This window comes from Bactrocera latifrons, unplaced genomic scaffold, assembly GCF_001853355.1.
Source record: "Bactrocera latifrons isolate USDA-ARS-PBARC rearing strain unplaced genomic scaffold, ASM185335v1 scaffold_141, whole genome shotgun sequence".
Classification (NCBI taxonomy): domain Eukaryota; kingdom Metazoa; phylum Arthropoda; class Insecta; order Diptera; family Tephritidae; genus Bactrocera; species Bactrocera latifrons.
This window is the reverse complement of record NW_017534864.1, coordinates 619006-632805: the sequence shown is the minus strand read 5'-3', so window position 1 is coordinate 632805 and position 13800 is coordinate 619006. Positions and strand designations below refer to the sequence as shown.

The following is a 13800-nucleotide window of genomic DNA, read 5'->3' as shown; positions in this document are numbered from 1 at the left end:
ACGGTATATCAATGATGACGAGATGTTTCTCGAGAAGGAAGATTTAGGATTACGTTGAGGAATAATTTTATTTATTTTAACAGAAGTTTTTTTGATGTCTTTCTTCTGATTATTTTTCCACAGAAGACTATCTCCATCGATTGAGCTCGGAGCTATATGGTCCCCTGCAGCAATTCAACCTTTTAATCCATTTCCAAATTCCAATATTAAATATAGTTTTTCTTCTATCTTCAGGAGTAACTGTTACATGAACTCATCATAGTTTAATGAAAGGTAACCACTCACAAGCTGCACGAGGGTTATTTTTCACAGTCCTTCTAGGAATTTATTTCAGTATTTTACAAAAGTACGAGTATATTGAAAACCCCTAATTACCCACCGCTGCAAAAAAGACAGACACGCAATAATCCATGCCCTCCCACCTTTAATATAGCTCCAGCTAAAATTATTGAACCTGAAACAGGTGCTTATGAACCAACAATTTTTTTTTTCAATATTTCATAATTAATCGTTTCTGCTTGGTAAAGCCTAACAATAAGTATTGAAATCTTAATCTATTTAAAACTAAAGAAGCTCAAGTATGTGGTTGAGCTTTATTTGTATAATGTTGTTCTCTAGCAGGCTGGTAGATCACTTCACTTGATTGCAGGAATTTACCAAGGCACTAAAAATTTAAGCAGACGGATCACGACCCAGAGCCAACAACCTCGAAGCGGCGGGCGACAAGCCCAGTGGAGCCTCGAGAAACAGTGCGACCAAGAAGTGAAAAGGACGGCGAGTGGCAGAAAGTCTTGCCCAAAAAAACAAGGAAGATACTCGCAACCGAAGGAACGAAAATCAAAAATTAAAAAGACGGAGAACAACAAGGAAGGAATATCGCCTCAAACCAGAGAGTAAAAAGCATGCCCAAACGACAATCGGAGGCCGTAATCATTAAACTAGCAGAAGGAAATAGCTACGCCGAGGTCCTCAAGAATATCCGTAGCAAGGTAAACCTAAGAGAGGGAGAGGTGAAAATTAAAGGGATTCGCAAAACAAGAGCCGGAGCTGTACTACTGGAGCTGGAGAGAGGACAATCCACAAAAGCCAGTTTCTGCGAAGCACTCAGGACGACCCTCCGAGAATACGCAACTGTGGCCGACCTTAAACAAAAAGCCACAATAGAGATTAGAGACCTCGACTCCATTTCAACAAAAGAAGAAGTAGCAGAGGCTGTAAAAAAAGTGCTACAGGACTGCATCGAAGACTTGACGATAAGCATAACAGCACCTAACACAAGAGAGCAGGTCAGGGCATATATAACGCTCGATGAGGATTCGACAGGCTGACTTACTGATTCGACAGGAATGCATAAAAATCGGCTGGGTTAACTGCAGGCTGCGACTGAAAGACACCCCAAAAAGATGCTTTCGCTGTTTTGGACCAGGGCACTTAACCTGTAATTGCAAAGGACCCGATAGAAGAGCACAAGGTGCTTGCATAAAATGCGGCCAACCAGGTCACAAAATGAAAAAGTGCACAAACCCCCCTCACGCTGCCTCTGCGTGGAAGCTAAACACGAAAAGGTTGTCCATATCCCGGGATCCGCAAAATGTATGGTATATAGGAAATACCAAAACAAATGAATATCTTACAGGCCAATATGCAAGGCTGCAGACTCACTACTCTCGCAAATGGTGGCGGGGAACACCTGCGAGTTAATCATCATAAGCGAGCAGTACAAAAAGGAAGAGAGAGGCACCTGGCTGGAAGATAGCAGCTCTATCGCCACTATATGGCTACCACCAGGGAGTAACGCCATAGCTGTAGACAAAGGGAACGGCAATGGTTTCGTCTGGGCCAAATTCGACCTTTTTACAGTAATTAGCTGCTACTTGACGCCAAGTTATAGCATAAAGGAACTCCAAGAAAAGCTCGACAATATTGAGGACACAGTCAGGTCTATAGTAGGCCAACTAACTATCGCCGGAAACCTAAATTCCAAAGCCGTAGAGTGGGGTATGCCAAACACGGACTCGAGAGGAAAGCGCATTCTAGAAATGGCTGCGCACTTAAGCCTAATAGTGCTCAACACGGGAGATGCAGCCACGTTTAGAAGACCGGGATGCGAGGAAACTACACCAGACATTACTCTATCATCAGAACGCTTGGCAGACTCAATAAAGGAATGGATAGTCCTGGAGTACATTTCAGTACATTTGCTTCACTATCGACATTGGAACAAACGCTAACCAGTACAGGAAAAAGACTTCAACGCGGAGGAGGAACATCTTGAAGCTAAATACTTCGAAACTGATCTCCGCAATAGACGAACAAAACCCATCTAGCAGCTCCCCAGAAAATGCAAGAAAAATTGTCGAGCACATAATGTTTAATATAGCAAGAGCATGTAAAAAATCAATGCCTTAAATTTTTCCACAGCAAACACAAGGCAGCAGTCTATTGGTGGACTGAAAATATCGCCCAACTCAGACGCATATGCCTCCGCCTCCGCAGATCCTACACGAGATCCAGGCRCAGAGGAGCCGCACCCGAAGAAGCCGAGCAATACAAAGCAGCAAAAAAGGAGCTGAAGCACGCCATCGACGGCAGCAAAAAGAAAAAATGGGAGGAACTACGCGAGGATATAAACAGAAATCCCTGGAGACTTGGATATAAACTAGTTATGAAGAAGCTCGGCGCTCGAGCAAAGCCACCTGACTTACCCGCTGTAAAAATGGATCACATCGTGCACGCACTATTCCCCATACACGAAAGCAGGGCTAGGGATCCAGAACAAACACTAAGATCTGCGCAAATTCCCCAGTTCACCCTGGAAGAACCCAGTTCACCCGGAAGAACTGCCACTGGCAAGCTCAAGGAGAAAACAGAGCTACTACTGCTAACAAACAAGCACATACCTCTTGAGATAAGCGTGCACACAACTACGGATATTCTTAAAACACAGAGAGCTGTAAACTGCCTAGGCGTAAGACTGGACCCCAGACTAAACTTCTGGGTACAAATCCTGCACGCCGCAGGAAAGGCAGCGAAGATCACCTCTCAACTGAGCCGATTAATGGCCAACATAGGAGGCCCCAGTCAAGAAAAGAGAAAGCTCCTAATGGCGACGACAATCAGCGTCTTACTATACGGAGCAGTGGTTTGGGCAGACGCGCTTAAAAAGGAAAGCCGGCGAAAGATAATATCCAGCGTGCACCTAATAAAAAATCTAGACTTATGGACAAACCGCAAATTCGGAGAAGTAGATTTTTACACAACCCAGCTATTATCCGCTACTTCAAAAAGTACCTCCACAGAATGGGAAAAGTCGAAGAGCCGTCATGCCTATATAACAACGCGACAGAAGACGACGCTGACCACACATTCTTTGAATGTGTACGTTGGCAACGAGAACGCACCGCCGTAGAAAACCTGGTTGGCCCAATAAACGCGGACAATTTAGTCAGCGTCATGTTGGAGAGCGAAGCAAACTGGGAGATTATCAAGAATTTCGCAGCAATCTTGCTTCGCAGCAAAAAGCGGGACCTGGACGCAGGTGCGCAGATGTAAATCTCTCAATGAGCAAAATGGAACGCCACCCTGAAGTAATACAAATGCGGTCCCAGGGTGGGAGCGACAGTTCCTTAGAGGGGGGGTTTTTAGTGACCTGCAAGTGGCACATACCGCTGATGTGACGATAGCAGCGATGATGTGGAAGGCATTTTCCAAAAAAAAAAAAAAAAAAAAAAAAAAACAAAAAAAAAAAAAAAAAAAACATGTTTACCAAAATCAACTTTATTAAAAAACTTTTGTAAACAACAATATCACAAAATGAATGATTATTTGCTATAAAAAAATATACATAAATATTTATGTAGGTATGAATAAAACTAGTTTGTCAGTGATGAACTAAATTTGGACTGTTAGCACAGAGTAATTGTTAAAAATAGTAATAATGATATGATTGTCGATATCATAGTATTCGGAGTTTTATAATTGGCGGAACTAAATGCAGTGAACGTGAATATGCCTTTACGTTTTTGTTTTAAATCGGGCAGATTTGTACACTGTGCACTAAACCAACGACCCGTTATGCCATTACTATTTTTCGATATTATACATATCTCCGCTTTTTGTCCTTTAATCTTGTCTCGAATAGTTTCGATGGGTATCTCATGCGTTCGCTCATTATACGCTGCCTCTCCCTGATACAAAACATCGTTTTCGTTGTTTCGAATATAAATTACAAAATCGGCTATATCTCTCGCAGCCGTAACAAAGAAGCGTACCGTAAGATTCCCATAATCAGCGCTACACAATAAGGAAAAAAACATTAGTTGAAAGTTTAACAATTAGGTCCCATATTACTTACATTTTAATATCTCGAAACTGTACATCTGAAAGCTCTTGAAAAGCTACACCTTTGTATTGATCTCTATCCTCTAATAAGCATTGCAAATTCTCATCCGGCACTTCCGCCAGCCTTTGATCTTTATGAAACGACGGGGTACCACACTCAATATTTTCTAAGTCATAATCTAATTTTGATTTTTCCATCATGAAATGCTTAAGTGGGCGAGCAGCGCAAATGCAATCCAAAGGATTTCCGGCAAAATACACATTGGTACCGTTACGAAGCATAAGCACTAATAGTTGCGGAAAATCCGTCAATTTATTGTTTCGCAGATCAATGTTTTCGAATTGCAAATCCTTTTTAAAATTTGGAATTGGTATTTTATATATCTGATTGTTTCTCAAATTGATGTTGATAAGATTCTTTGGTAGGTCAAATACATGTGCTTCGGATGCCAAATTACTTAGTTCATTATTGGATAAATCCAGTGATTGTAGTTCGGTAAAATTTGCTAGAACACCTCTTCGGATTTCATTTATATTATTATTAGATATATTTAAGCTCAGCAATTTTTTAGTGCCGAAAGTGATATCGTATGTCAACACAGGCATTTGATTGAAGCTTAGGTCCAAACGCTTCAAGTTATAAGGTATATATTGATTGGATGGAAAAGTCTTTTTGGTGACAAAACTTATTTTGTTATGACTCAAATTCAACTGAAATTAATCAATTATGATTATATAATGTAATCATTTTCTAAATATTTAATTTGTATTCATACCTCTTCCAAACTAAGCAAATCGTCAAGTACCCCATTTGTTTTATTATCCAGCTTTGATATTTGGTTGAACGATAGATCCAACTTCCTCAGAGAAGGTAAGCCAATAAATGCGTCCATTGGGATACTTTTAATGGCATTGGAGGACAGATTCAGTGTAAGCAATTGCAACAGGCCTTCGAAGGAACGCTTGCTTAAAGTTTAAATATATTTTTCTTTCTTAATAAAGTTACGATGTAGAAATTAAGAAAGGAGCAAGTCTACATCATAGCTAATAGAGATTTAAATGCTAAGACTGAGTTTCACGAGTATTGCCTCCTCTAAATATTTCAAAACGCAATCGATCGAAATGAGCATTTGAATTCTATGTGCAATGAAAATTTATTAGATCTATCGAAAATTAAAATTTTTTTTTTCAAAAACAGATATGATCTTAACATTTTAATATTATGTGAAAGTTATTTTAGTTGGATATTTCCACTAAATTTAACGTCCCCGAGATCGACACCTTGTTCAAAAACATTAGTGGAGTAATACTAACCTGATTTCTTGAACCCCGTTAGCTTGCAAATTAAGTTCAAACAAGACTGGCAATTTTCCGAAAGCACTCTTATCCAACGTTGTTATGTTGTTTTGCTAGTAAATAAGTGAGTTATTAATGTATTAATTATTATATTATTGTAACTAATTTAAACCCAATGAATAAATAAATATTTAAACCGTGTGTCATTATATTTATATTTTGATGCCACCTTTCTTATAGCAAGTTGAACTTACCTCTAAGTGTAAATACTGAAGTGTTGACATGCCTGCCAAACACTCAATCGGTGGAACGGTTATGCCATTTCTATTTAGGAGTAATCTTTGTAATACAAGCAGGCCCGTGAAACTTTGGGCTGATAATGAATCTCCGATTTGATTGTCATTTAAGTTCAAAAATAGCAACGAATTCATAACCGGCCAAGTGCCTGCTGGTATGCCAGTTAGGAGGTTGCTTTCCAAATTAAGCTCATTCAGTGAAATTGGAATTTGAAACAGCTTTTCGAGCTTATTATGGCTGAGGTCCAAAAAACGCAAACTTGTAAGCTTGGCCAGTGCCCCACGAACAATCGAAATTAATTTATTGTGACTGAGATTCATGTCCAGCAATGTGGGAAGCGTTCCAAAAGCTGAAGACTTAATCTCCGTGAGGCTATTGTGGCTAAGATTTAGGAAGCGTAGTGAGAAAAGTGTCTGAAAGACACCGTTAGCAATCAATGAAATGTTGTTGTATGAAATGTCTATAGTGTGCAGCTCATATAGCTTTGGAAAACAGTTCTTCGGCACTTCTGCTATATAATTATGTGATGCGTTTATAACTTTAATTCCGGTCATATTTTGGAAAGGCACCTGCATCAGAAATAAATATTTAAATTGGCCTCTTATAAAATGTGTTAAACTTATTGTATGATCACCTGTGCTAAATTTGTGAGAAAATTATAGCTCACTTGAAACTCTGTTGCAAAAGTAGTGAGATCAAATGCATTTCGTGAGAAATTTGTCAGCCTATTAAAAGACAAGTCCAAAATTGTAATGTTTACACAATTCTCAAAAGCCAGTGACTCTATTTTTTCCAAGGCGTTATGTGAAATATTTATTGTTGATTGGTATATATCTTTGAAAGAGTGCTTTTCCACGATCGTTATATTATTTTCAGCCAAATCAATCACCTAAAATACAAAATGTAATTAATAAATATAACTGCTAAGAATAGCAAGAATTTATTATATTCACCTCAACGTAATTCAGTTGGGAAAACATTTGAAATTCAACTTTTTTCAAAAAATTTCTGGCCAAATCAATAGTGCCGATTTTCCCGATGGAGCCGAAAGTGCCTCGTCCAACATCATTTATTTTATTATCGCTCAAAAATAGACGTCTATTAAATTAACACAATAAAAATACTTTTAAAAAATGTTAAAAGTTTTCTAAATAAAAATTCGCATTCGTCATGAAGCTTAATAAATAAGTGCGAAAGTTCGTGCGCAATAAATATGCACGAGAACTAGAAAAAATTATATAAGAAACAAGTAAGAAAGGTAACTGAAGATTTCGCAATTTGAATAATACTTCCAGATACAGCAAAACTTTATATTAAACAGTAAAACACGTTAATGGCAGCTATATTTCCGATCCCAATAATTTGTTCGGAGATTATAACGTTATCTTGAACAATAATCTAGGACAAATTTCAAGAAATTATCTTTTCAAATAAAAAAGTGTTTCGTACAAGAACCTGACTTTGATTGGTCAATCTGAACGATAGTATATGCTAAAATGTTGGCCGCTCCGATACATGATCAGGTTATCTGGTGGAAAAAGTCATATTTTAAATCATTATATCAAAACCTAATTTGCGTATATACAGTTGGAGACATAAATGAACATGGCTAAATCGACTTAGCTCATCAAGCTGACAATTTAAAATATATGTATATGTAATTACATACATATGTTCTTCATGGGGTGTGCGACACCTATTTCAGGGTATCACAAACTGCGGGGCAAGCTTAATATATCCCGATCAGGGATGAAGATGTTGTTAAAAGAAATGTGCACTAGATTTTATCTCTCAGTTCCATTAAAATAACTCATATATTTACCGAAAAAACTATGTTAAATCAAGCGGTTCGAAAATCAAACCTTTTTTGGATTGGTAGGTAATCGATTTCAAGGATATCAAGTACTAAATTACCAAAGCATACTACCTTCAATTCCAAGACAACCGGACAGAGGAAAATGAGCATGCTTAAACCAAAATTTCCCATTTATACATATGTATGTATATGCATGTGTATGATGATATGTATAATAGATTACAAATTTTGCGGTTTGCCAAAGGTTCTTTTTAATACAAAATTCAACTTAGAAGCGAAGCTGTTAGCTTACCATACTTCCAGCATACCTCGAATGACATGAAGTATGAGCAGAAAAACCCATTATGTGAATTAAATTTCTTACATTCTGTGTTGCAAAAGTGTGAAAATGATTTTAAATTTACCTTAAGAACCGCATTCCTCGGAAACTGTTCGCATCCAAGCGACTGATGTTGTTGTGCGACAAATTCAATAATTTCAAAACGGAGTTGCGAGCAAAGGTACCTCTAAATATTTAACAAAAGTTATTATTTAATAAGAAATAATATGGCATGTGCATTGGAAATTACCTTGAAATTTCCGTTAAGGCATTGTTAGATGCATTGCACCAACCCAACTTGGTTAAGTCCGATATGTGATGTGCTTCAAGTTTTTTAAGGTTGTTAAAACTAATATCTAAGACCTCCACAGATCTTAGATTTTTAAACTGATTTTTTTTAAGATTCTCTAATTGGTTGCCATGTAAATCAAGAACCCTAAGTTTTCGAAGGGGCTGAATTTTTGTAAATCATAATTAACACAATAAATATTTTCATTGCTTTACTCAGGCTTACTTTAAGCTTAAATGGCTTAAAATATTTTAAGATTTTAATTATATGCCAAATATATGGTACATACCTGAAATGTTTCAATTGGAACCTCGTTTAAAGGTCCGTTGATAATTCTTAAGACTTCTAGCTTATTTCCAATGTTCTGACCGTCGAAAGCATTCTTACTGATACTTTGCATCGAATGGCCGTCAATTATTAGTTCTTTCGTATTTCCTAATATCTATAAATGAACAGTTACTTGGCTTGAAAATGCAATAAGAATTAATTAAAAAATTACCCCAAACGACAGTGGAGTAAACGATGTTAAATTGGTGTGAAGAATGCGCAACTCCTCTATACTTTTGTTTGCACCGAAGAATGGGTAATCCTCAATTGTAACTATAGGCGTATCAGATATGGTAAGCAATCTAGTTTTAACGGCCGAGAACACTGGCCCATATAAACGAACTGTAAAAGGTAAATAGAGGTATAAGCAATCATACATACATATATCCCAGTTAAGATTAATTTAGAATTTGTTTTACCGAAATGACCCTTTAAAATTTCCAACTGCTCTACAGGCGTTCCCAGTGCTCCAAGATTTTCAAGAGCAATCGAGAGCGTTGCTAAGTTCGTGTTTTCACATCGCACATAGATGCCAACATCGGAGTTCTTCCAACAGGTACATGGATATATAAGTTTCGGCCTTAACAAGCAATATATTAATACCCATATCTACATACATGTATTAAAGAAATCCTCACTTACTTTGCTGGACACTTATATTTTGGCTCATTGAATGCATATTCTGACTTCACTGTTGCACATAAACACAAAATGAAAGTGCACCTAAGTACCAGCTTAATCATATTTATATTTAAACAGGTTTGTTGAAGAGAAAATTCGACATTGACATGAACACTGATATAGTTCGTCGCTTAAGTCTTTCGTTTATGAGTAAAATAAACCCGTGTCGATTTCATCAATTTTTACTGAAACACATCACTCAGCTGAGAAAATAAATTTTATTTATTCAATATATTATAAACTGCTTAACTATTTATAAGGTTTCTTGCGGATTTTTATTAATTTCACTAAATTAATTGATCAAAATTAAACATATTTTACTTATGTGGATGGTAGACGGATCAGATCTATACATTGCATGGGACCCTACGTCATGACATTTTCAAACTAACTTACTGCCTTCATTAGCATTTAATTTTAGCGGGAGATCTAGTAGTTATAGCCGAGCAATTTTAATGCTACAATTAGACTTTGGTCCAATGTACTCCTAATAGGAAGATGAGTTTCTGATCTAATAATTCATCTTGGAATTGAATTGTTTTTTTATCACATTCCAATTTAATTTAATCGGGAACCAAACTACTTGCTCAATATTAATTATGTCGAAAAATTTTAAAACAAAAACTAAAACAAAAATAGTATGAACACCATTATTTTAGCTGTTTTCGAATACATGTTATGAATAATAATATCATTAAAATAATTGCATAAAAATCAAATATTATATAAAAAGGTAGAATGAACATGTTTATATACTAAGGCAAAGAATGATTTGTATCGTGTGTTTTTAAAAGAGTTTACATATTTATATAGTAAACGACCCTAAAAGGTTTGGGAGATATTTCAAATAAATGCAATATTTAATTTTTTTATCTTGTAATAATTTTTTTTTGACACATATCTGACTGACGCTGAGCAGAGGAGTCTTTTGGTTGACAAATATTTACACTTTGGCTCGTTTGTTAAATGTTAAAAACTTTTTTTTAAAATAGTTTCTTTGTATAAAAGGTGAATTCAAATCCTTAAAACCAACTAATACAAGAGGATGCCTAATTAATTCTTGCCGATTTTAAAACTGCAAACGTTGGTAACTCTGCTTTGTAGCAAAAATTGACAGTAATAGGTTTGTTGAAATGCAATGAACACTGCCAGAAAACACTCAATCGCCTACTATGACCGGCGGGAGAAATACTGACTTCGCCCGATTCATACCGCCATTGCTAAATCAGCCAATAAATGCAGCGAATACTCATACTAGCACAGCTTCGGGTTAAAATTTTGTATACATGCATGGCCATCGACAATAGTGTGTGTGCCGAGGGAGAATGTGAGTTATTTGTCGAAGCGAGCGCTAAAAGGTAGCCATTAATACTTAACCTTTCTATCAAAACGCATATTGGTTCGCAGTTGTGGTGTTTGATTTTAAACAACTTGCTCAAAGTTAGTTTTTATAAGTTGAAATAAAAAGAATTTACAATGAGTTACCAAGTAGAAGCATTGAATTCTGCGCATCTTGAATTGCAAGGAAGTGGTAGTGGTGCCGAACTCCGACGACCATTTGATCCAACAGCTCATGATTTGGAACCCTCTTTTAGATTGACTAGGTTCGCTGATTTAAAGGGACGTGGTTGTAAAGTGCCACAAGAAGTTCTTGGTAAGCTTGTTTCGGCATTGCAGCAGGATTATTCTAATGCCTCGGATCAAGATGCTCAATTTATGAATATGGCTATTCCACGCATTGGGATCGGTTTGGATTGCTCAGTTATCCCCTTACGTCACGGTGGTCTCTGTTTGGTTCAAACAACAGATTTCTTTTATCCCATTGTTGATGATCCTTATATGATGGGAAAAATAGCTTGTGCCAATGTTTTAAGTGACTTGTATGCGATGGGTGTAACAGATTGCGATAACATGTTGATGCTGCTTGCTGTAAGCACAAAAATGACCGAAAAAGAGCGTGATGTTGTCGTTCCACTAATAATGCGCGGTTTTAAAGATTCAGCCTTAGAAGCGGGAACCACTGTTACTGGTGGGCAAAGTGTAGTGAATCCTTGGTGTACCATTGGTGGAGTGGCTTCAACCATATGTCAACCTAATGAGTATATAGTCCCGGATAATGCTGTTGTCGGTGATGTGTTGGTGCTAACTAAACCGCTCGGAACTCAAGTAGCTGTGAATGCTCACCAGTGGTTAGATCAACCAGAGCGGTGGAATCGCATTAAACTTGTAGTTTCCGAAGAGGATGTCCGCAAAGCATACCATCGAGCAATGAGTTCAATGGCCCGTTTGAACCGAACAGCCGCTCGCCTAATGCACAAATACAACGCCCATGGATCTACTGATATTACTGGATTTGGATTATTAGGACACGCGCAAACTCTTGCTTCGCATCAGAAAAAAGATGTATCATTCGTTATACATAATCTGCCTGTAATTGCTAAAATGGCTGCAGTTGCAAAAGCCTGTGGAAACATGTTTCAATTGTTACAAGGACATTCAGCTGAAACATCCGGGGGTCTTCTTATCTGTTTACCAAGAGAACAAGCTGCTGCTTATTGCAAAGATATAGAGAAGCAGGAGGGATATCAGGCTTGGATAATTGGTATAGTTGAAAAGGGTAATAAAACTGCTCGCATTATTGATAAGCCCCGAGTTATTGAAGTGCCAGCGAAAGATTAATTTCATACATTTCTATTAAGAATTTACTATAACAAAATTCGTTTTATAGACATTAAATATTTTTCATACTTTGAAATCTTTGATTATCGATTTGGTTTTTACACAGCATTATATTTAAAAATATATTTAATTACGTATATATAAGTTTGCACTATATATCTAATGATACCCTAAGGCTTACTATGTAATTGATACTACATTTTTTCAAGAATAAAGAAAATGTATAAAGTATGATCATATAATTAATATTACTCTTTTATTTGAAATAAAAAGGGATCTCTAAAGTATTATCGCTATTAACAATTGTATAATTTTAAATTAAAAGTATTGTTTAATATTTCCAGCTTTAGGTTTTTAAACACAGTTCTTTAGCTTGTTTTTTTATTACTCATTTTCTTTGTCAGATATAAATTATAATTATAAGTAAAAGTTCTGACAACGAAGTCAATGTTTAATCCCTTTGTGAAGAAGTTTACTTTCGAAACAAGTAATTCATTACAAGAACAAAAATCACGTATCACGAGGTAAAAGGTACCTGTCAGACCTTTTACCGATTTTTTTTTATCTCAGTATTTCGCTTGTGCGCCTTGGACATACACTGCTCTGTGGACGTGGGGGCATTAAAGTCACAAAATTGTAAGAACTTCCTCCAAAACTTGGATATACAGTGCATTCAAGGCCATAACCATAAATTTTCAAACCATTTCAGATCTTATAATTATTTTCGTTATTGTAACATACATATATGTCGCCCATAGTGTGAGTTATCTTCATAAAATTGCGTGGAAATATGTTCTAGTGTATATTTGCGTAATGCATTCAGTCCAGAACTTTCCCTAGCAGACTTTAATGAAATTAAATGGGATTTTTTTAAAACATGTGTCTGTAAAGGACTATAACCTATAATATACCATATTTGCTTATAAAGTACCAAATATGATTGTAATACTTCATCCAAGGCTTCGTCCAATAATGAATGATGAAATTTTGCTCAACATACTTATACTCTCACAACTTGTTGATGCTTTATGTCTAATTGGTAATGATTATATCCCACAAACAATTTAATTCATATCAACTAAACTTGCTCAGGGTACATTTTTTTAATCTCCTCATACAGTGTGAAAGTAGGTATCAGAATGAGTACCTTATGGATAGGCAATTTCGACTAAGTGTCGAAATCGAAGAATAATTTTTCAATCCCTCGGATACCGCATAAGTAGATCATCGGGCCTATGGCTATCGGTTATTCTGTGAAATATAGTTATTATTTAAATTCAAAGATAATCTTTTTCCAATAATAATGTGCCCTTGTGGCAAAAATCTTTAAAATCGGGTCAATAGCTTCCCTTTGCTACCGTCTACTTAATATAAAAATTTTGAAACTTCGTCTTAATGAAATTCAAAGAGCGTTTTTCGAAGACAATTGTGTGCCCTCAGCCTTATCAGTCAATTTTAAAGATTCTATAATTGTCATTCGTAATTAAAGATGGTAATTTTTGGGGTAATTTGATCGAACTCGGCTGAACAAAATGACAATCCATGCGGAACTAACCAACCAAGAAGTATATATGTACATACTTTTTAATTTTAGTTATTGCTTTGCTGAAGAAGAAATAAAAAATTTAACATTTGTGATGGATTGTTGGAGGATGGAGTCATGTGTAGAAGTTCACGCAAGTGAGGAAAGTTTTCTGATCGCCATTCACGTGGGAGTGGCCAGAAACGATTCTTTTACATATGACTCAAGCAGCT

At 36.4% G+C, this 13800-nt stretch overlaps 2 protein-coding genes across 2 annotated transcripts; one reads left to right on the top strand and one right to left on the bottom strand.

The window, feature by feature from the left end:
- Positions 1–3810: 3810 nt before the first annotated feature.
- LOC108965560 (protein artichoke) lies at positions 3811–9725 on the bottom strand. The gene is made up of 13 exons (XM_018928079.1): positions 9328–9725; positions 9105–9265; positions 8858–9027; positions 8648–8800; positions 8320–8522; positions 8155–8256; positions 6888–7032; positions 6569–6823; positions 5892–6503; positions 5656–5750; positions 5118–5307; positions 4355–5052; positions 3811–4293 (listed from the first exon to the last, which is right to left on the bottom strand). The coding sequence occupies exons 1-13, from the start codon at positions 9426–9428 to the stop codon at positions 3906–3908; spliced, it is 3273 nt and encodes a 1090-aa protein (XP_018783624.1). The 5' UTR covers positions 9429–9725; the 3' UTR covers positions 3811–3905.
- A 984-nt stretch (positions 9726–10709) lies between these two features.
- On the top strand, positions 10710–12291 carry LOC108965517 (selenide, water dikinase). The gene has a single exon (XM_018927992.1). It carries the CDS (start codon positions 10843–10845, stop codon positions 12043–12045), a length of 1203 nt encoding a protein of 400 aa, XP_018783537.1. The 5' UTR covers positions 10710–10842; the 3' UTR covers positions 12046–12291.
- The last annotated feature ends 1509 nt before the right edge of the window (positions 12292–13800 follow it).